The sequence below is a fragment of the Tamandua tetradactyla genome, chromosome 2 (genome assembly GCF_023851605.1).
Source record: "Tamandua tetradactyla isolate mTamTet1 chromosome 2, mTamTet1.pri, whole genome shotgun sequence".
NCBI classification, from domain to species: Eukaryota; Metazoa; Chordata; class Mammalia; order Pilosa; family Myrmecophagidae; genus Tamandua; species Tamandua tetradactyla.
The window spans coordinates 213,750,406-213,772,030 of NC_135328.1; the positions used below are offsets into that span (position 1 = coordinate 213,750,406).

General features: G+C 55.7%; 1 protein-coding gene across 1 annotated transcript; it reads right to left on the bottom strand.

Moving 5' to 3' along the window:
• Nucleotides 1-8,371: 8,371 nt before the first annotated feature.
• On the bottom strand, nucleotides 8,372-17,575 carry DRAXIN (dorsal inhibitory axon guidance protein). The gene is made up of 7 exons (XM_077138098.1): nucleotides 17,125-17,575; nucleotides 15,477-15,667; nucleotides 15,063-15,065; nucleotides 14,230-14,341; nucleotides 13,869-13,958; nucleotides 12,217-12,306; nucleotides 8,372-8,707 (listed from the first exon to the last, which is right to left on the bottom strand). Exons 1-7 carry the CDS (start codon nucleotides 17,573-17,575, stop codon nucleotides 8,595-8,597), a joined length of 1,050 nt encoding a protein of 349 aa, XP_076994213.1. The 3' UTR covers nucleotides 8,372-8,594.
• Between the last annotated feature and the right edge of the window lie 4,050 nt (nucleotides 17,576-21,625).

The following is a 21,625-nucleotide window of genomic DNA, read 5'->3' on the forward strand; positions in this document are numbered from 1 at the left end:
AAGGACATGGAGCAGAGACAACAACCCAAATGCTGTTGGAGATGCACACACACCTGCGCGGAGGCACAGCCACTCGCCAACAGCATACTGGAGAAGGGCCCGGGAAGGCCCCTTGGTGGCTCCAGGATTGCGGCTGGAATTCTTTCTAGAAGACTTTTCTCCAGTGTTTCCTTTCAACCATCACAAACTTGCCAGCTCTATGTGTTTTGGCCAAAGGCCTGGCAGAGTTGAGGATGGCCTGGACGTTTGGACCACCAGTGTTACTTTTTGGATCTGTGCCCATAACCCTCTCTCTCCTCTCTGGAGGGTCAGCTGCAGTGAGATGGGGGCAGGAGAAGGAACCCAATGGAACCTTGTAGGGTCACAGTTGAGGCAGCTCAGAGGCTCTCTTGGGCTCCCAGACCTCACTCCCCATCCTCCTGCCCAGTGTCTGGCTGATGCCCCGATTCCAGAAGTTCTAAACACTATGTGACTAGTCGGTAAAATCAGCGGTGCCCACAGCACCATTCACTCAAAGCCTGGAAAGGGCTGTGGCCCTGGGGGAGCAGGGCAGGGTGGGGTGGGGTGGGGTGGTGGGGTTGTTGGCTCTTCTGCTTTCATATTGCTGTGCTTTCTGCAGGAGTCTGGACATTGCTGGGAGGTCTGAGCACCACCACCACCACCCCCAGGGGAGATGTCTGTTTCCATGATGAGTCACATCTAAGGGAGGCTTCTGAAATATTTGTCCCAATGGTCTGGAATTCTAACTCAACAGCATCCATCGCTGACTTTTATAGACCCAGCCCGGCTCTGTGAAGACTCCTCTTTGAGCCTTAAAATGCAGAAAATGATTCCTAATGTTCCTACTGCTTCTCCACCTCAACAGGCTTCTGAAAGTCACTGCTGGGTGAGTGCCATCCAGGCAGCCCCCTGAATACTGAGGAATATGGCCCTGGCCCCTCCAGGGACCCAGGCACTCACTCCAGGGACCAGAGAACCCATCAGAAGGCCCTGTGCAGCCCTCAGTGAGTGATGACAAGGCAGAAAAGGAAATTGCCTGGGCTGCTTGGTTGTATTCCATGAAGCCTTGGTCATCAAGAAAGTGGGCTGTGGCCCAGACGGAGGCCAGCTGTCCCGGCTGCTCTCCGAGCCTCTGTTCTTTGGCATTTTCTTCACATCCCTTCCTCGTCCCACAGGGTGCAGGTACTTTGGGCGTGCACCTGTGGGTGTGCACATAGGGGTGTGTGCACGTGTGTCTTCTTTCCCCCCAACTCTGAACCCAGGCTCTGGGCCGGGGCAATGCAGGCAGGGGCCCCACTAAAGGTATGTTGACTGCCTCCTGCCTCTCACTGCCTGTTTGGTCTGTCCTAAGCTCAGGCTGCTGCTCCCTCCCTCCATCAGCCCTCCTGCCTTTCCACGTGGATGCTCAGGAATTTCAAGGGAGGATTTTGAGGACTCTGGCTGAGCCTGGGTGAGGCTCAGATGTACAAAGGACAAGGCCGACATGGCCACCAAGTGCTGGGCCTCCAGGATCTTATCTGCCATGGGCTTTTATCTTCGCATTTGCTTTCATCACTGTTCTGCTTATCATGGGCTGCAGATGGCTTTCACGTCTGGCTCTGGGGCAGGCTCCATGGATCTCACCTTCCTTGCTGGGGCTGGTAAGAGCCTGCGCCTGGAGCAGGAGAGATAAGAGAAGAATGATGAAATGGGAGCCTCCACTGACTCCACCAGCTGAGAAGCCTTGGGAGGAATCCCTGCTCCTTCCTCCCAGCTGCAGGAGGCTGCCTGAGGGCAGGTGCGAGACCCTGTGTCCTCACAGCCCAGGTGAAGCTCCTATGCCCCAGATGGCCCTGACGGCAGCTTGGAGGTCCTGGATGAGGTTTGCAGCTGGGACTCGCCCCCCACCACCACCACTTCCTGTGAGCCTGGGGCAGACACCAGCTGGCTGAACCTCGCCTCCAGCTCAGTACCCGACTCAGTAGATCCTCAGTCCACTTGTGGCATTTGAGCAGCCACGTGGTCATCAGACTTGGCTCATACCCCTGGTACTGCCACTTCCCAGCTGCCCCACTGTGGACAAATGACCTCTGTTTCTCTGTGTCTTAGTTTTCTTCCTCTGCAAAATGGACCCTCACAATTTCCACCCTCCATTTCCCAAGGGGGATGAGTGCCTCACATAGTGAATGCCGCTCCATAAACGGAGCCCAGAGTTTGTGCTTGGATGAAAGTGTTCCCTCTCTAAAGATGCATTCCACTCTGGGTCAGGCACCAGTACAAGGTCAAGGTTGGGGACACAGGCAGGCTGCAATGCACAGAGTTGTCTAGCATGCCCTTGTGTGCTGGCCAGTTACCTGTGTACAGCCAGGGGTTTCTAACTGGTCCCCAGGTACAAATGCATGAATTTCAGGAGACACCATTTTGGGGGGCCATGGTGAAGGGAAGGGAGCACCTTTGTTTCTACGTTGCCTACCTAGTCACATGATCACGCACCTCACCATCCACCCCACCCCCACCCCAAGCTGGGATTTCGTTTCCCAAGACAGAACAGATGCTCGTCCAGGTCCTCTAGGGTGTCCCCCGGCAAGCAGCAGGGCAGACAGTGGCCTCTGCTACCAGCCGAGGCTCAAGCTGGAAAACGGGGTGAGGAAGCCCAGCTGTGTGGCACACCAAAGATAGCTCTGCCATCGCCCCAGGGGAGCTGAGCTCCAGAAGCCACCTGATGCCTGAGGGCTGCACTCAGGCCTGCCAGCCCAGAAAGCTGAAAATTCCTGAGCTTTGGTCTTTTGACCCTTCACCTGGGCAGCTCAGACCCTTCACCTGGGCAGGTCAGACCCTCATTAGCACAAGTGTGTTCGAGGTGACCTCGGCAGAGAAGGGTTTTTAGAAGCCCAGTGTGCCTTCCTGCAACCATCAACCCAGAGGGTCAGCAGTATAGATTAGAGCTGGGCAAACTATGGCCTGTGGGTCCAATCAGCTCAATGCCTTTTTGTGAAAATAAAGTTTTATTGGAACACAGCCAGACTCATTCATTTGACCCAATTGTTTCCATATTGTCCTTGGCTCTTTCCGCGCTGCCACAGCAGAGTTGAGTGGTTGGGACAGAGGGTCTGAAGCGCCACGCCTGTATGAGGGGGGCTTCCTGGAGGTTCCTTGTTCAGATGTATCCCTAGTGGAAAGTTCTCCAGCCACCTGGGTCCTGAGTGGGAAGGAAAGTGCGTTCTTGGAGGGTTTGGCACAGTAGTTCTCTCACCTGAGTGTGTACCTGAATCTTCTGGGGGGCTTGTCATACCTGCAGATTCCAAAGCCCAGGAGGGGCCCAGAAACCTGTTGTGTGTGTGAATGAGTGTGTGTTTTCCAGGCTACCCCGGGATTCTGATGCTGGACTAGGGGATTTCCTCCTTCCAGTTGGCCACAGCTGGCCCTTCTATGCTGTTGGACAGGGGGGTCACTGCAGGAACAGCGGCATCTGGTTGCCTTTGTCCCCAGGAGATTCTCAATTCTGCCTAGGCATTAGGACACGCTGCCTTGCCCTGATCAGCTGGACCTGGCAGGGCCTAGTCAGTGGGCCTGGACCTTGCTGGGTACAGCTACCACCAAGATAAGAGACATCCTTCTGGTACCAAGCCAGGCCATCCCTCACCAGTTCATGCGCTTTCCCAGACTGGCATCTGAGCTTGGCCAGGCCCAGTGTCCAGCCACAGCTCTTTGCTCCTCTTCCTCCTCAATTTACCGGGGTGGGCATCACCTTTCTCTGTTCTCGGCCATGTGGACCAGGAACGCGGCCATGGGAGGCTGGCCTGTTGTGACCAGCTTTGGACACTCTTTGGGACCTTAGCTGCCCCCCACCCTAAAATGGGAAGAGCGATAAAATATAAAACTCCCACCCAGGAGGTCTGGCTAAGGAACCATGGAGGCAAGTTGGGGGAGGGCAGGGACCCTGCCTGCCTAGTGTGCTACTTTGTTCAAAGCCAATGCTCAACTGAATGTGTTGAGTGAATGAATGGGGAGTGGAAGGGACAATACTCAGCCTAAGGACCTCACCAAATGTCTGCACAGTGGACACCACCTGAAAGACAAGTCCTGGAGGAGCCGAGAAGCGACAGGTCAGCAATGAACCATCTCTTTATTTTACAGCTCAAGAGAGCACATGCAACAAGCCACCACGGGTCTCCAGGTGCCGCACCTCCCCCACCCACCTGGGGCTCCCACACTTTACAGAGGACCCATGGCAGCCCCCAGTAACGTTCCGAAGAGTCAGAAAACCCAGTGACCGAGGGCCCTGTGCCCAGGTGCTCCACCTAATTTTCCCTAAAAATAAAGACCGATTCCAGTGCAGGGGGCAGGACCCCCAGGGCCTCAGAGCCTGCGTTTGTTATTGTCCAAGATATAGCTAGCCAAGTGGCTTGCAAAGAGTTGCCAACTCAGACATGACTACAAATGCTCCCAAATCACCAAATGTTAGTGGCCCAGTATTGCTGTTTTCCCCTGTTTCCTACACCAGACCAGTGTCTCTCGAACTTTATCACGCACAAGAATTATCTGCGGAGCTTAAACCTAGATTGCTGGATCCCACCCTGAGAAGTCCTGGTTCTGTAAGTCCAGGGTAGGGCCTGAGAGTCTGCATTTTGACCCAGCTCCCAGGTGGTGCTGACACTGCTGCTTCTGGACCACACTTTGAGTAAGGAGGGACTAGAAAGCCTCTTGCACCCTGAAGTGGTGGCAGATCTATCAGACCACCTGTCCTGACCGAAGACTCAGAAAATGCATGCCCTGTCGTATAAGCCCCTCGTTCTGCAAACTGCTGATTCCCGGCCCCCACACCTGCCGCACCACTCCTCGTTATTTCCCCGAGAGAGATGAGCATCATGGAGCTGACGAGGCTTGTTCCAGCCCCATGGAAACCCCCAACCAGGAGGCTGAGCAGTTGGTTTATTTTGTCCTTCCCACAGTCACTCCCAGCACTCGGTTTTTCCTTGCTGTTTTTTTTTTTTTTCATAAACGTGTTCCTTGTGCGTTCTTTGTAAATTTAGTCTCCCCAGCTGCAAAGCAAGCCTCATTTGGGGATTCGTGTGCCCACCATATGAACATTAGATTTTACTGCAAATGGAACATGCTGATTAAAGCAAGGAGACTGCCTGTGGCATCCTCAGTGGAAAGGGTTGAGGCTTTGGGATTTGATTGTGGCTCGGTCACTCCTCCAGAGGCAAGCGAAGCCACTGCTTTCCCATGAGGCTTGGCCCTCACGCCATCTGACCTCATCCTGTTGTCAGCAGGCACGGGAGCCACCCTTGGCATCGCCGGACAAGCCACGGAAAGTCCCCGCGGGAGTGGTGGGCATGGCCGGTGGCAGGAATGCCAGGCGTGTGCAGTTGTCCCAGCAGCTGTCGGTTTCCACTTGGCCCGGCCGCTCAGCTTCCCCCTCCCCCAGGGGAACTTTTCAACTCATGAATCCCTCCCGCTCTGCCTCAGTGCCCAGAAGCTGGACATGATGCCTATGGCTTGCTCAGAGCGGGTTCCCAAATCTCTTTGACGACAGAGCTTCACCTCCTCTTTTCTCACAGAGCATCCCCCAGCCCCAGAGTTCTGTGGGACTCACTCGGGAGAAGGAGCCCGAGCAGTGATTTAGAAATGATCTTTGAGTTTGCGATGAATCATTCTGGAAGGACAGAACGCCTGCTGAAATTCTTCCAGAATAATAAATCAGCTAACACGGGGTCTTATCATGTCCTGGGTGCCATTCTAAACACATAATGAGAATTACATTTGTACCCCTCACAACATCCTGTGATGGAGGCGTTACTATTCCCATTTACAGATGAAGAAATCGAGGCACAGAGACCTGAAGTATCTCCCCAAGGTCACTGAGGTGATGAGCAGTCGGGCAGGCCATTTGCTCACCAGTCGGTGCCCCAGACATAGGACAAAGGCAGTTCTCAGCCGCAGCTGCACACTGGAACCACTTGGGGGGGCTCTGAAAACACACGGGGCCCAGGCCCCAACCCAGACCAATTAAAACAGAAACTTTGTGCCCACCCCCAGCCCCCACCCCCGCATCAATACCTTTGAAAGTTCCCTGGATTACTCTAATGTACAGAAAAAGGGTGAAAACCAGCACACCAGAGCAAGGTGGGGGGGGCCACAAACTATGGCCTGTGAGCCAAATCTGGCTTGTCTTCTGTTTTTTCAGTGGCCTGCAAGCTAAGAATGGCTTTTATATTTCTAAATGGTTTTACAAAATCAAAAGAGTATTTTGTGACATGGAAGAATGATATGAAATTAAAATCTCAGTGTCCAGAACTTAAGTTTTATAGGAGCACAGCTACACTGCGGTTGCTTCCAGCCATGGCAGAGTCGAGTGGGTGGGACAGGGACCTACAAAATCGAAAATATTTACCATTTGGCTCTTTATAGTAAAAGTTTGCCAAACTCTGGATTAGTGGAAACTAGCTTCTGTAAGGGCAAACTAAAATTAAGAAGAACTTCCTGGCAAAGAGGTTAATTAAGCAAACACCGCAAGGGACTTTGGGACCCCAACCCTGGAGTTAAGAGGATGCCATTCCGGAAGACCCGGGTTCGATTCTGAGCCCGTGCACAAACCTCCCTGCCGCTACCAAAAAAAAAGAGGATGCCCCACTCCCTCCCCTGCTTCCCTTTGCAAAGGGGGCGGGGGCAGCGATTGTCCCCTCGGGCTCGCCAGGCTTGTCCAGATCTCCTGAGTTTTATGTTGCTGACAGCCCTGCCCATCCTAACCCCTCTCTCCAGCCACAAGCCATGTGGGTGTCTGCCTGCCAAGGGTTCCGTCTGCACCGAGCCAGCGTAATCTCCAACGAGCAGCTCCGTCTCAGACCCCCTGATGCAGGTTGTCTGGCCTCAGACAGACAAAAGTGCCAGTGGATTTGCTTTCCAGCTGGCCGACTTTGATCTCCTTCAGGTCTCCTGCACCCCCCTCCCGCAAGGGTCCTATGCCCATCAGACCTGGATAGTGAGAAGACACCGGGATCTGATTTCTCCTCAACTGGTCTGCATTCTTTGGTGCCTGGCTCTTGACCCCACTGATTTTCCCAATGTCATAAACAGCCCAGGGGCCTGGCCCAGGCCAGTAAGGAATGTGGATGGGGAGGGCTTTTATCCCTTGTGACCTGCTTTGCTCCGGGCCTAAGGGTGACGTGGGATGAGGCCCAGTGAGGGGATTTAGATGACTCTCCTAAGTTTGGAGCTAGATCTGCTGGGACAGATGTTCTGGGTGGACATGAGCCTGGTCTTGGTGTGTGTGTGTTTGTGTCAATTAGCTTCAGGGGGTACCCCAACCCCGTCAGCCAGTTCTACTGCAGAAGTGTGTGTTTGCGTGTGTCGGGGGGAGTCCAGAGATGGGTTCTGGGAAGCCTGGGAACATGTAAAAGCAGGATGTAACGTGAGTATGCAAGGGTGAAGTGTGTTTTTTTTGAGACCTTGATTGCATTGGATTCTCAAAGGACATGAACCAGAAAAGCTCAAGAGCCCTGGGGGAGAAGTGATCCGGCCACTGCAAAGTGCATTTCCTTGGTTGGGTGAGCAGAGTTGTGGTCATGTAAGGGACAGTATTATCTTATGCCTAATACTTCATAGCTCAGAATATCACCTCCCAGAGGCCAGGACTCCATCTGCCCATATCATTCCTTCCCAGAAATCAGGTGCTTAATGCTTGCTTTGCTTAGTTTTTAAAGATGATTTACCTTTGTCCAGGAAAGAAAGAGAAAAAGCCAAGTTATACAGAGAAAGAAAGCACCAGGGGACGTGTCTGTCTCCCCGAGAGCTGTGAAACTGCTGCAGTGCCTACACGGAGGGGCAAGATCGTAGGCCTTGGAGCTTTGGCCCAGGGACAGCCCCAGCTCCTGAGTTTACTATTAGCACCTGGCTAGACCCCAGTGCTGCTGCAGCTTGGGCACCCCCTGGACATATATTAGAAATGCAGATCGAGTGACACAGAATCTGCATTTTAAACAGCTTCCCAGGGTGGTTCTTATGCACATTAGGTTTGGGGAGTATTGATACGGGACCCAGGACAAACCATATAACTCAGCTGTGCCCCAGTGTCCTTCCTGTTAGATGGTGGCAATGCCTACTTTAAAAGGTAATAATGAAAGGAGATCAAGTTAGCCAAACGCTTAGGACAGGGCCCTATGTTAATCTTTGCCCAAGGAAACCATGCCATCCTGTGCCCTCCAGGAATTTACAGTTCTTTCCACTCTCTAAAACCTCTTCATGTTTAGTTTGAAGGCCTTGCAGTGCTGGCGGTTGGACAGCAGAGGGCACTCTCGGCATTGCTATCAGCGGAGAACCTGGGTGTGCAGGCAGCGGCGGATCTCCTCGGGGCGGGTGGGGGTGGGGGTTGCGGGGGAGGGGGGTGGGGGTAGGTTGCCTTTCGGCTCCTGGGAGAGGCAGCGGGTTCACCCAGAGTCGCCCGCCCCAGCCGCTGCCCTCTGGACGCTGAGCGCCCCGGGCCTGAGCCTGCAGCCTCTGCGGTCTGGTCCCCATTTGCTCTCCCGCTGCGGGTTATACACAAGTTGCCCGGCCTCCCCAAACCTCCCGGGCTCAGTCCCCGGGCCTGCGCGGAGGCGCCTCCGCCGGGGCCGCTAGACGTTGATGAAGGACCCCTGGTCGCCGTTGGCCGTCTCGGGCTCCACGCAGCGCCCCTTCCTCCGCGTGACCCTGCGGTTCCTGTGGAATTTGGCGTAGCAGCGCAGTCCTGAGCAAAGAGAGGCCAGGGAGGGGATCAGGGGGGCGACGATCGAGCCCCACTCCTCCTCATCTTCTGGGGCCACGTCTTCTCCCACCCCACCCCCTTCTTTATTCTGCCCACAGCCCACCCTTCCCGTGGCAGATTGAATGAGCTTTAAGAAGTGGACGCTGCAAATGTAATTAATAGCACTGAATTATATACTGGCGTGTGGTTAAAAGGGGTAAATGTTAGGTTGTATACATGCTGTTAGAATAAAAATTTTAAAACAAATTGTAGGAATATACAACACAAACAGGAAGCCCTCATGCAAACCACCGACTATAGTTAATGCAATTATAATAATTTTTTTCCATAATTTGTAACAAAAGTACCACGCTAATGCAGGGTGTTAATAATAGAGATGGTATATGGGTACTTTGTATTTTCTGCATGATTTTTCTGTAAACCTACCAGTTCTCTGATTATAATTTTTAAAAATTTAAAAATGAAAGAAGTGAACCAGAATGGCCTCCCCTATAAAACCCCCATAGCTCCCCTTTGCACTTAACATAAATCCAAACTTCTTACCTTAGCTTACAAGGCTCTTGGGGACTTGGATCCTACCTCCTTTCTGATTTCTCCACCTCTTCTTCCTCCTCACTCTGACTCCAGCCACACCCAATCTCCTTGCTACACCTTGGTTCCCAGTCATTTCCTGCCTCAGGACCTTTGCACTTGCTGTTCCCTCAGACAGAAATCTTTCCCAAAGCCCTTTGCAAGACTGGCTGCTCAATAAACTTCTGGTCTCAAAACACCTTCCCTGATCACCCAAATGAAAGTAGGCATGGCCCCCTGGACACTGTGGGAGAGTTTCATGGCTGTGTCAGTGTCATATCCACTGCCATCCCCTGAGACATGAGGGTGAGATACTTTTCATTTAAGGCACAGAAGGCCACATCCCATCCTCCTGATGATGGGAAGAGTTGTGGCCTGAACCACTCCTACATACCAGGCAACCCCAGGGAGAGGGGCATCTCCACTCTAAGATCTACTTATAGGACCATCAAGAGAGGAAAGGGATTGTGGTGAAGTTTGCACTTACAGGCCTCAAATGCAAACCTGGGCCACTGGGTTTTTAGACCTCAGGCCACCCAAATGACACCTGGGGGAGCAGCAGGAGATTTGGGGGCAGGAGTGGTCCCTTCCAGGAACCAGGCTGGTCTTGACTGCTGGATTTCAGCCCTGGGCCCTGTGCTCAACATTTTAAGATTTCTCAGGAGTTCCTGGTCCCCATAAGGGTTCCTGGCATAGCCCAGATCCCTCTGATGTGGTCTCTTGGTTTCACCCCTGCCCCCCAGATCATCTTTAACATGTTGCTTGAGCTGTGATGTCACTCTTGTTTTTTCTTTTCTTTTCTGGAGCCTGAATCTCCAGGGAGAAAGCAAGGTTTTGCTGAGACTGAGTAATGCAGGAAGGATCTGAGGATGGGTTTTGGATGCAGACATATTTCTAGGATGCCTGGAAAGCAGCTACGCTCCCTCCCTTTCCCAAGGCACAGGGGAGGAAGGAAAGATGGTTCTGTGTAGAGGGGCCACCCAGTGAGTGTCCATTCGGGGCACCACCCAGGCGTGTGCAGGTCAGTGGGGCCACATTCCCTCCCCCTGGCTGGGCTGGACTGGAGGCCAAGGACTGCAAATCTGCCCCAGCATTGTCCTGGACTCCCCAGACTCAGGAGAGCTCCTACCCACTCTGCACCTTCATCTCCTCTGGAAATGGGGCTTTCTCTGCACGGACGGGCCCAGAGACGTTGCCTTGTGGATACAGAAGGCAGCTTCCCAGTGCTCCCTCCCTCCATCCTCTCTTCCCTCCCAGCTGGTCCCCCTGGCCCCAGAGCTTTGCAGCCAGAGTGAGCTTTTTAACTCACACTTCAGACCATGCTGCTTCCCTGCTAAAAACCTGCCAACGACTTCCAACTGCAAGTCAAGTGAAATCCAAACAAGGCTGACATCTTCCTCCCGCCTCCCCAGGTGCCACTGGAGTGTGCCAGGCTTGTTCCTGCCTCAAGGACCTTGTGCTTGCCCAGCCTCCTCTGGAACCTTCTCTCCCCCAGATCTCCAAGTACCTGGAACCCTGTCACCCCTGTCCATCCTTTCTTAAATAACTCCAGGATCGCCCTGTATTTTCTGTATCGCCCTTCTCACTTTCTAAAGACATCCTAGTGATTTATTTGCTTATTGCCTGCTCTTTTCACCAGAATGGATTCTGCGGGGGCCTAGATTGTCAGATTTTTCACCGCAGAATCCCCAATGTCCCAGATGGTGCCTGGCACACAGCAGGCGCCTAATAAATATTTCTTGACTGACCAACTGGATGAAAGAATCATCAGGCCTCAGTGGCTTTATTATTTTTACAGCAGATAACTCTTCCCGAGGATATTGTGAGCCAGATCAGGGCAAGAACCTGAGACCCAAGTTCTCCCACTTATGAGGCATGAAGCCTGACCCGAGAGCAGACGATATTAATTGCAGGTGTTACGTTTCTAAGAGTACTTATCTTTTGGAGATGAGTACTGAAAGTTTTACAAGTGAACTATCTGTAAACTTCCACAGGTTATTTCAAGATCATATTGGAGAAAGAAATATAAGAAGAAAAAATCATATCGGAGTGGGGGAAGTGGATAGGGACAGAGACGACATAGAGACGCCACGAATCCATAACTGCTGAAGCTGCGCGCTGGGAACTGGGGGTTCGTTATACTATTCTGACTACGCTAGAATATGTTAAATTTTTTTTTGGAATACAAAAGTTAATATCCCCCCTCCACTACTTCTCTGACTGTTAAGTTTGGAGAAGTCACTTAACCTCTCTGGGTCTCAGTTGGCTCATTGTAAAATGGGGCTCATCATACCCCCCCCTTTAGGTGTGATTGTGAGGCTTATAGGAGATGATGAGGGCAATGAACTCAGCACAGAGGCTGGCACACCTGGGCACACGTGTGCAGGAGGGGCTCGGCTTGCTGCAGGCTCACAGGAGTTAAAGAGGCAGCCGGCCAAGCATGTCCTTTGCTGGACCATGCTGGCAAATGCACCCATCCTCTTATCTTGCTTGGAAGGCCTCCCCAGATAAAATACTGGTGTGAAAGCGCCAGCCTCTCAAGTTTGATCTTATTTATTGAGATACTCTCGTGCCTCCTCCCTCCCCTCGCCTCCAGATCATGGGTGATCATGCCAGCTTGTACTTCAAGAGGTGAGAAAAGCAAATCTGAGAAACGGTGCCAGGAATCAGACCAAATGAGTTCACAGATTGGAAAGGCACGGAGCAAAGCTGTTCTCGCTCGTCTTCGGCTCCCAGGGGATTTTCCCACTCCCTCCTTCCCCTCCCTGCCCCCCTCCACCACAAGCAAACCCAGTCCACCCCGGCCAGGAGAACTTTGTCCCCTTGGACAAAGCCTGCCTCCCAGAACCAGCTCCGAGGAGTGGAACGAGGGGGGCCTCTGCTTCCCGGGCTGGGGCGAGCCCCCAGGAGTTCGGGCTCACCTTCCACGCACATGCAGTCATCAAAGCACTTGTTGTTGAGGCCTCGGTTGTGGGGCATGCAGAGGCGTTCCCGCAGGTCGCAGCAGGTCCCTGCAGGCACAGCAAGGCCCCCCCACCACGGTCAGCCGAGCAGAGCCGGGCCCTCCCCGCCACCCCGCACTGGAAATCCATCATCGCTGGCAGGGCCGTGCCCCAGCGGACTGCACCATCTGGACGTCATTGCCGAGGCCCCTGGGGCGGGTGGCTGAGACCCCAGCGGCCCCAGATGGGCGATTGATTGAGCATCAAGGGGCGGTGCCGGTGAACAGCTGGCAACAGTTGCCAGCTGTGGAGTCAGCTCAGGGCTGGGAGGGGCGGCAGGCATCACTGAGTCCAACGTCCTCTTCTGACAGATGGGAGACGGAAGCCCCGGGACGCCTGGCCTCGCCCACCACGGAGCCAGCTCTACCAGCGACTGGGCGGTGGGCCCAGGTGGAGTGGCCCTGCTCTGGGTGAGCCCACCAGGTCGGGAAAGCAGCGGCCTGTCAGGGAGCGGTAGTGTGGCCTAGACCACGCCGAAGTGTGGGCGCTTGCTGTGTTCGTGGACGACTCTTGGCCACTGAGTTTCCAAGCACAGTGGCCATGGCGGTGCCCCCCGCAGGGGAGAACTTGTGGTTTGGCCATGGGAATGCACTTCACTGATGGCCTGCAGCTGTTAGTGCCTACAGGAGCCCTGGCCTGTGACGGGCACCGTGGAGGGACCCAGGCTTGGCCAGTGCTGCCAATGTGGCTCTCCCCCCGCAGGTGGTCTCTGCCCTGGAGCTCTCCCCCAGCAGGTGGTCTCTGCCCTGGAGCTCTCCCCCAGCAGGTGGTCTCTGCCCTGGAGCTCTCCCCCAGCAGGTGGTCTCTGCCCTGGAGCTCTCCCCCAGAAGGTGGTCTCTGCCCTGGCCCTCTCCCCCAGCAGGTGGTCTCTGCCCTGGAGCTCTCCCCCAGCAGGTGGTCTCTGCCCTGGAGCTCCCATTCGCATCCCAGTCTGCAGGTCTCCCTTTCCCCTCCTGCTTCCTTCCCCTTTTACCCTCCACGCCCCAAATTAAGCTCTGGATTTGTAACTCTGTATCAGCATCTCCTCCCAGAGCTCCCAACAGACCTAACAAGGGTCAGCAGTTGAAGGTAATGGTCAAATGGTCAAATGGTCAAAACCTCAGGCCACTTGTCCTTAGATTGCTTGGATGGTGACAGCTGCTGAGCAGGGGAGGATAAAGATGTTGCCGAAAGCATCCCCAGTCTCAGGATGCCACAAGGACAGGATTAAGTCCCGCCAGGCTTTAGGAGGAAGAGGTCAGGAGAGGGGACGTGCTGACCTGAGGCAGCATGGGGCAGTGGCTAAGAGGCTTTGGAACCTGGCACACCCAGGTTTGAGCCTCTTCCTAGCTGTGTGAACAGGGCTGAGACACTTGGCCTCTCTAGAGCTCGGTTTCCTTGCCTGAAAAGTGGAAATGATCGCATGTCTCTTTCTGTGAGTTGTCGTGTAGCTTAAATGATGCGTAGCAGCAACTCTCGGTGCATCGGTGGCTGTTGTTAGGGTTATTTATCACCCGGAAAGGCTGCTCCCGTGCCCAGGGATGCCCACCCCTATCCCGCACGGGCCTCGCCCCTGCACCCTGGGGTGGTACCTGGCAGGCAGTCCTGGTGATGGCTGCATGAATCCCCTTCAGCAGAGGCCGTCTGGTTACTGCCACCAGGGGCTTTACTCCGGGGTCTCTCTGGGGACGAGAGGATCTGCCATCAGAAACTGAGACTCACCGAGCCGCTCCCGGGTGAGGACCGGACAAGGCGCTACACCCCCTCTTCAGCCCCAGTTTTTCCTTCTCTAAAATGGGATCAGCAGTCGTTCCGACCACACGGACTTTCTTTTTCAGGATAAAATAAGTTGATCTGTGGAAAGCATTTGGCACATGAAATAAGCACTTGAGAGCATTTTCCATTTGGGGTGTTGGGAGCCCAGGGCGGGGTGGGCAGGGCAGGCGGGCACACCTTTCTTCTTTGCAGAGGGCCAGACCTCCAGTTTCAAGTCCTCGTAATCGGTCCAGTCGAACAAGGTCATGTCCAGCGTGGGCATCACCTCCCCTCCAGGCCTGGGCTGCGCCTGCAGAGGAGGTATGGAGAACAGGGAACCTGGAACCTTCTGACCATAGGAAGCAGGAGTTTGGGGTTCCTGGGCCAGAGGGGCGGGGAAGGGGTCTTTGGAGAACACCTTGTCCTCTGCTTGGCAGCCCGAGGGACAGTGAGACGGCCACCCACAGCTCCCGCTGGTTCCGGCAGCCACTCGGCCCACCGGGCACATCGCCCGCCGGTGCATCTAAGCGCAGCCAGTGCAGCTAAGGGGATAATTCACTGGGCCCCTGAGCAGGGAGATCACTGTTGGATGGGGAAGGAACTCTGGCCTGCTGAGGGTTTCGATAGGACTTGGCGGAAGCCCCCTCCTCTCCTGTGGAAATTATCAGCTCTCAGTGCATCCTGAGGCCACGGCCAGGCTCAGTCCCAGCCTTTCAGGCCGTGGCTGGATGTGCACAGTTGGATGTGGGTGATAGTGGCGTCTCCTAGGGCTGCTTCAGGGGGGGCGGGCACAGGGAGAACCACCTTGGTCAGCATCTCAAAGGGGTGCAAGATCCAAAAAAGAGGATAAGAAAGAGCTACTGCTAAAAAATAAAATGTATTTCTTCTACATAGGTATGTTATAGAACATTTTAAATGATTTTATTTTGAAAATATTTCAAAGCCACAAAAAGGTACAGGAACAGTGCAATTAACTCCTATCTACCCTTCATTTAGATTTGCCAATGGTTGCATTTTTTCCAATTTCTCACTTGCTCTCTTTCCCTCTATCTTTTTTAAAGACCTGAAGCAGATGGGCAAAAACGTTACGTAATGCTTGTTCATTCTGGGTCGTGGGGACACCGTGGGTTAAATTCTTCTCTGTACTTTGCTATGCAGATGAAATTCTTCCCCAAGGGCCCCACTGCTCTCAGTGCAGAGACTTTGGCTGTCCCTAAACTGAGCCCCAGGATGACATGCTTCTGCAGAGCGGCAGCCCTTTCCCAGGCCGGAGCTGGGCTGGACGGTGTGTCAGGAGACCTGGCTCCACTCAAGGCCCTGTGGCCTCGGCCAAGTCTCCGCTGCTCCCGTCTGTGCCTCCTTCTCCCTAAACGTACCAAGAGCAGGCTGGCACCACGTGGTCTCAAGGACCCTTCTGACTCTGAGGTTGTCCTGGGACACCTTACCTGGGGCTGTAGGGATGTGACGGGCAGGATCAGGGACTCTTCCGTGGCAGGCGCCGCCTCGAAGGTGGTCAGGAACAGCATGGAGGGGGCCAGGCTGGTGGAGGACCCCTCCAGGGTGGCGTCCGGCGCCTGGTCTTCGGAGGGCTCTGCCTTCTTCATCAGGGAGCTGGGGCCTCGGACCAAAGCTCGGCCTGAGACAAGGAGCGAGAAACCCAGAGGCCTTATCTGCTCCCCACCCGTGTCTGTCCATGGCACAACACACATTTTGCAGATGGGGGTGGGAGGGACCACATAATGAGCTCTTGGCTCAGCCAACATCTTCACTAACCACCTTTCTGGGGAGGTAGAACTGGGGGACTTGGAGAGAAAATGTTTTGCAGGGGAGATGGCCCCTTATACAGCAACATTCCAGCAAGTCCAAGTAGGTGTTGGCTGGGGTGTGAGTACAGCAAATGGGAATGAGCAGAATTAGTCATGGGAGGCTTCCTGGAGGCGGCAGTATTCGAATATGGGAGCAACGTGATGAGGCCAAGATATGCTGAGCACCTGCTGTGTGCCAGCTTCTGGATGAGAGGCTTTACTAGCAATATTTCGTTCAACTATTGCAAAAGCTCTGGAAGATGGGTGCTGCCTTTAGCCTCATGCATAAGGAAGGAAACAAAAGCAGAGAGGATAGGCAACTGGCCGGTGGGTCCCTAGACGGTAGCAGCTATGTAACAGAGTCTGAATTTGAACTCAGGTCTGTCTGAGTACAAAGCCAATGTTCTTAAGCATGAATGTCCCCATCCAAGGCCCTTGGGCCTGTGGTAATGGGAGTGTGAGGGGGAGAGCACGCCAGTTGGAGAGGGCCAGGACAAGGGCTTCGAGAGGAGTTGGAAGGCCCCTTACTCATCCTGCCTCTTTTCCTCAGGTAAGATCTGGCTGTAAGGAAGGTGGACTCAGGTGCGGTCACCCCACCCTGCAGCAATGAATCACACAGAGTGGAAAAGGGCCTTAGATACAACCGACTCCAGCCCGTACATTTTGCAGATGAGTAAACTGAGGCCCAATCCTTGCAGTCCTACAGATGGTCAACGGCAGAGCCTGCCCTGGCCACCAGACCCCCTCCTCCTGCTGCTTCTGCTGACATCTCAACTCTCCAGGAGGGGGCCGTGGGTCCATCGAAATGGGGGGAGAGCCGAGCTGAGCAGGGATGCCAGCATTCCCCTCTCCCACCTGACACAGATAACTCTGGGGTGGGCCACTGAGAGTCCAAACTGGGGCCCCCCCTAACTGTGTCCTGCCCATTGGAGGGTCTCGGCAGGACTGGCTGGGAAACGAACCCCAGCTGCTTTCAGGAAAAGGGGGCCTGAGGCTCCATTACCCTCCTGCCACGGAAGGCCCCTCCTCCCCCCACGTGTGTGGCACTTGGCCTGCTCCCAAAGGCAATTCTTGTCACTTGGAAGCTGAGATTGCCTGCCTGGGCTCAGAGCCAGGCCTCGCCTGGGGAGGAGCTGCGGGGGACACATTTACGCAGTGATCAAACTGGCAAAGGCAGTGGCCACCCAGAGAGAGGAGGATGTAGGGAAAGTGGAGGGAGATTCACTCCTCCTCCTTCCACTCCTCCCCACCATGGCAGGACCCTGCCCTCTTGCAGATTTCCCGTTACCTCTGTGCAGCTTCAGCCTCTCCCTGCGTCTCTTGTGCTCCCTGCCGTGTTTCTTCACTCTCTCTGACCCTGGAGACCGGCTCTCCTTCTCAGGGTAGGGCATTGCCAGCCCCAGGAGCAGGTCCTTGTCCCTCAGCAGCCCTGCAGGACTCTGCACAGCTGGCCGAGCCCCTGGCCCTGGCAGCCTGGAGGTGAGCCTGGTGGTGGCAACTGCAGACCCATCCTGGGCCCAGCCAGGCATGCCTGGGTCCTGCTCCTTTCTGCCCGAACCCCGCCGGTGGTGGGGGCTGGCCTGAGGCATCCACGCTGCTGGGCTGGGGAGGTTGATGTGATTCTCAGGGAGGGTCCGGGCTGGGGTTCCAGGAACCAGGGAGCCTGCCTGGCTCAGCTCCAGGAGCCCCAGGAGGGCAAAGAGAAACATCGGGGCAGTGTGGGTGGCTGGTCCAGCCATGGACTCCTCCCTGCAAGCAAAGCAGCACACACAGGGTGCACTCAGTGGCCCTTCTCCCCTTTCTCCACACTCCCCCACCCTGTATCCCCCTCTCACATTCTTACAGCCCAGTGTTTCTCAATAGGGATGGAGGGGGATTTTGCCCCAGGACATCTGGAGACATTTTGGGTTGTCACAACTGGGGGGCGGCTACTGGCATCTGGTGGGTGGAGGCCAGGGACACTGCTCAGCACCCTACAATGCACAGGACGCCCCCCAACAAAGGATTATCTGTCAACAGCGCTGGGGCTGAGAAACCCTGACTTAAGCAAATCCAGGTTCCAAATTAATCTAGAATTCCTTTCTCTTGCCCTTCGCCAAGTCCCCTCGAAAGAGCTGACCCCTCAGGGCTCAGAAATACCCTACTAGCTCCTGGAACTTGAGTGGAAGCCTAAATTCAAACAAATGAAATAATAGCTTTTGATTAGGTGCCACACATAGGCATTAGACTAAATATTTTCTGTGAATTTATAGCCCTTACTCCTTTCAACAGCTCTCTGTAGCAGCCCCTTAATATTCCCATTTTCTCTGAAGACGATCTTAAGGTCAGAGTGGTCATGCCTAGTAAGCGGCATCTATGAAATCCATCAGCCCCTACTTTGTCACTGTTCCAGGACAGCCCAGTTCTGTGCTCTCCTTTTTTGCTCTCACGATCAGCCCCGAGGCTACCCCCTACCCCTCCTTCCCTCCCTCCAGGTGCAGGCCAGGGAGAGGCTTACAGCACCATTCCTGGCAGGGCTGAGGGGCTTTGGGCCTCTGATCCCTCTAGAATGGGGTGAGTCAACCCTTGGCCTGTCCTCAGGATAGCCCCCCATTCCTCACAGGAAGTGGAGCCTCCTAGGGGGACCATGGCTTCACCTCACCTAAGAGGGGGAAGTGGATCCCTAGCAGTCTAGAGGACTTTAGAGCTAAAGCACAAAAGGCCTGTGGCTGGGGGTGGGGTGGTGCCTGCCGCATTCAGGAGGTCACCCCCTCCAGAGCCCCCACCCCAGCTCCATCCCACCAGCCTCACTGCCCATCCAGACCAGGACAACCAGTCTGGAGACCAGCTGATTGAATTTTTATGGCCTCCCCGGGCCTCCTGCTATTCCATTAGGCTCTCAAAGGTGCTTACACAACCATTTCTTGGTGATTTACTGCCATATAATTGCCCAGGGCTGAGGCTAGGTTGGCGTCTTGTGAGGATTCCCGCAGTCCCCCACCCCTGCAGCCTGCTAGGAGGTCCCCTCCAGGCTGTCCCACCCCAGGCAGGGAGGTGGCCCCCAGCCTCCAGCCCTGGCCAGGCCCCCCCACTCTGAAGGGAAGGGGAGGGGAAACGTCTCTCCCAGCCTCGCTCACTCGCTCGGAGAACCCTATGGGATCCCTGGCCGTCCTTTATCCTGTTCTCCCTTCATCCGAGCCCGGTTTCCACCGGCCCTGGTCCCATTCCTCCTGGACCCTGGACTGCGAACGAGGCTGCCTGTCCCTTTCCATCTCATCCCCCAACATGGGAGGTGCCTGTGTATCCCGGGCGAGCCTCAGTGGGGGGTGCGGGACACTGCTGTTCTGAGGACCAGCGCCAGCTCCCCGCCCCACGCAGCCATTCCTAGGGACGAGGGCCCCTGCGGCCCCCCGCGGCCCCGTTGCCGGCCAGAGGACCCCCAGCCTCCCTCCGCCCTGCACAAGGAGCGCTGCGCCCGCGGACGCCCAGAGCAGCTGGGCCCTTGCTCCGGGATTCGGGAGGCGGCCCCGGCGGGGAGGGGCCTGCTTCAAAGGCCTGTCAGTCAAGCATTGTTCTGCTCGGAGGGGCTCCTCAAGCCTCCTTCCAAGGCCCGCAGCAGCTCCGAGGCGACTCTGTGGGCTGGCATTCAGCCCACCGGAGCCCGACTTGGCCCGCCGCGCTCCCCGGGCTGGGGAAAGGCTTGGGGTCCGCGTTGGCTGCTGTCCAGGACCCGCCCCGCCCCATGTTCCCTGGCCTGGGAAGCAGGACCCTCGCTGGCCTGGGAGAAGCCCGCGGAGCACTCCCATCAGCAGGGAGCTGCCAGACGACGGTCCCTGAATCCCTTCGCTCCTGTCCTGGCCATAGAGAAGAGCAAAGCAGGAAACCCAGAAAATGCAGGCAAGAAACCGGACAAGGCTTGACAGACATGGAGGGACGGCCCACGGGTCCCTGCGGTCACACCCAAGGCTGGTCAGTGACTGTGAGTGCCGGCTTCCAAGGCCGGGGCCCAGCCTAGGCGCTGGTCAGGGAGGACAGCTCCTTTCCTCCCCTCCACCCCAGAGCCACCAGAGGAAGCCCTTCTCGGCATCCGCAGCCTGAACCCCACCCCCATTACTCAGCATCCTTTTCCTCCCACCTAAGTCCCATTGTCAAGTTCCCATTTGACTCTGGGTCCATTCACTGCACCCAGGAACCCCAACCTCAATGCCATCTTTGTCCCCTCGACCCTCTACCCCCTACATCAAGCGTGCCGCCAGCCGGGGCCTCTCAGGAAGCTGTGCGGACACACCCACGTGGTGCCTCCTTCTCCCCAGAGCTCAGCACCATCCTGACCCCAAGCCCAGCCCACGCTGCTGACAGGTTATCCTGATGGCACCTCACTGATCAGAACTATCTGTGGCTCCCTGTTGCCATCCCATTTAATCTCACGCGCCTCACTTTGGCACTGGACACCTTGTGCAGTGTGGCCCCAACCTACCTTTGCAGCCCTAACTTCTACCATCTCCCCTTCACAGCCAGTGGGGAGTATTGTCTGGGCACCAGACAACCCCAGCTTTCCCACCTCTCTATTCGTGCTCAGGCACCCCCCACCCCACCCGATTTCTGTCTGCCCAAATCCAGCCCATCCCAAATGTCCCCTCCTCCGGGAAGCCTTGCCAGTTCCCCAACTAGATGTGCTCTGCCTCTGCCTTCCCCAGTGTCGCCCTGCTGTCCAAAGACCTCCTTTGCCATTTTGTACTGAGGCTTTCGGCCTTTTCTCAAGCCTTTGATTAGACAGGAGGCACTCGGGTGGCTCTGCTCCATTTTCCCTGAAGCTGTAGTATCGCCAAGACCCTGTGAAAAGCAGGCACTAGTCTATTTTATGGATCAGAAAGGAGCACAATAAAATGTAGACCTGAGCAGAACACCATGGAACAAGTCCTGTGTGTGTGTGTATGTGTGTATGTGAGTGTGTGTGTGTGTGTGTGTGGTGGGGGGAGGCTGAATGAGAGCTGGAGACGTCCCTGGTGGTCCTGGCACTACCTTGCTGCTTGGCCCGGTAGGTGGGCGGGGGACTCCCTGAGGGTGGCACAGACCCCTCTCTCCAAGCCCGCAGGATTTGTACACAACTCTTGGCAGAGCCCAGCAGCCAAGATGCCAGCCTGCCTGAGGGTCCGTCTGGGCACACGGGCTGCTCCAGGAGCGGAGCCAAGGATCAGCTCAGTCCTGCCACTTCAGAGCCGTTGGAGGTGCATCCAGGCTGCAAGGGGAAGGCCCCCCACCCCCAGCCCCCAGCCCCCCGTTCTGCCTCCTCTTCCTGGCGGGGTTAGAGCCTCCCCAGGTTGGGAACAGTCTGCCATGGACAGGAGGAGGCGGCGCGTCGGGAATTCCCCCAGCCTCGCAACCGAGGTCTGATAGCCAGTCATTCAAAACCAACCAGCCCAGTGACCATCTCGGGAGCTGCCACCCTCCTCACAGCCGCCAAGCCCCTGGCGGCCAATCCACACCGCGCCTTATTTGCTCCTCTCAACAGCCCCGTACCGCAGGCAGCGTTTTCCACGTTGTAAAAATGAGCTCCCCGAGGGCAGGCCACGGTGGCTCAGCAGGCAGCGTTCTCGCCTGCCATGCCAGAGACCCGGGTTCGATTCCCGGTGCCTGCCATGGCCAGGGCCCACTGCGAGGCCTGGCTTCCCCCTGCACCCAACATCCTCGGACCTGCGCGCCACCACCTGTGCACCGAGCTGCACCGGAATCGCCTGCCCCCCGCCCACAATCTCCCATCATTGCTGGGAGGGGCGTCATTCGTCCTTGAATGCAGTCAGGGCCCAGAT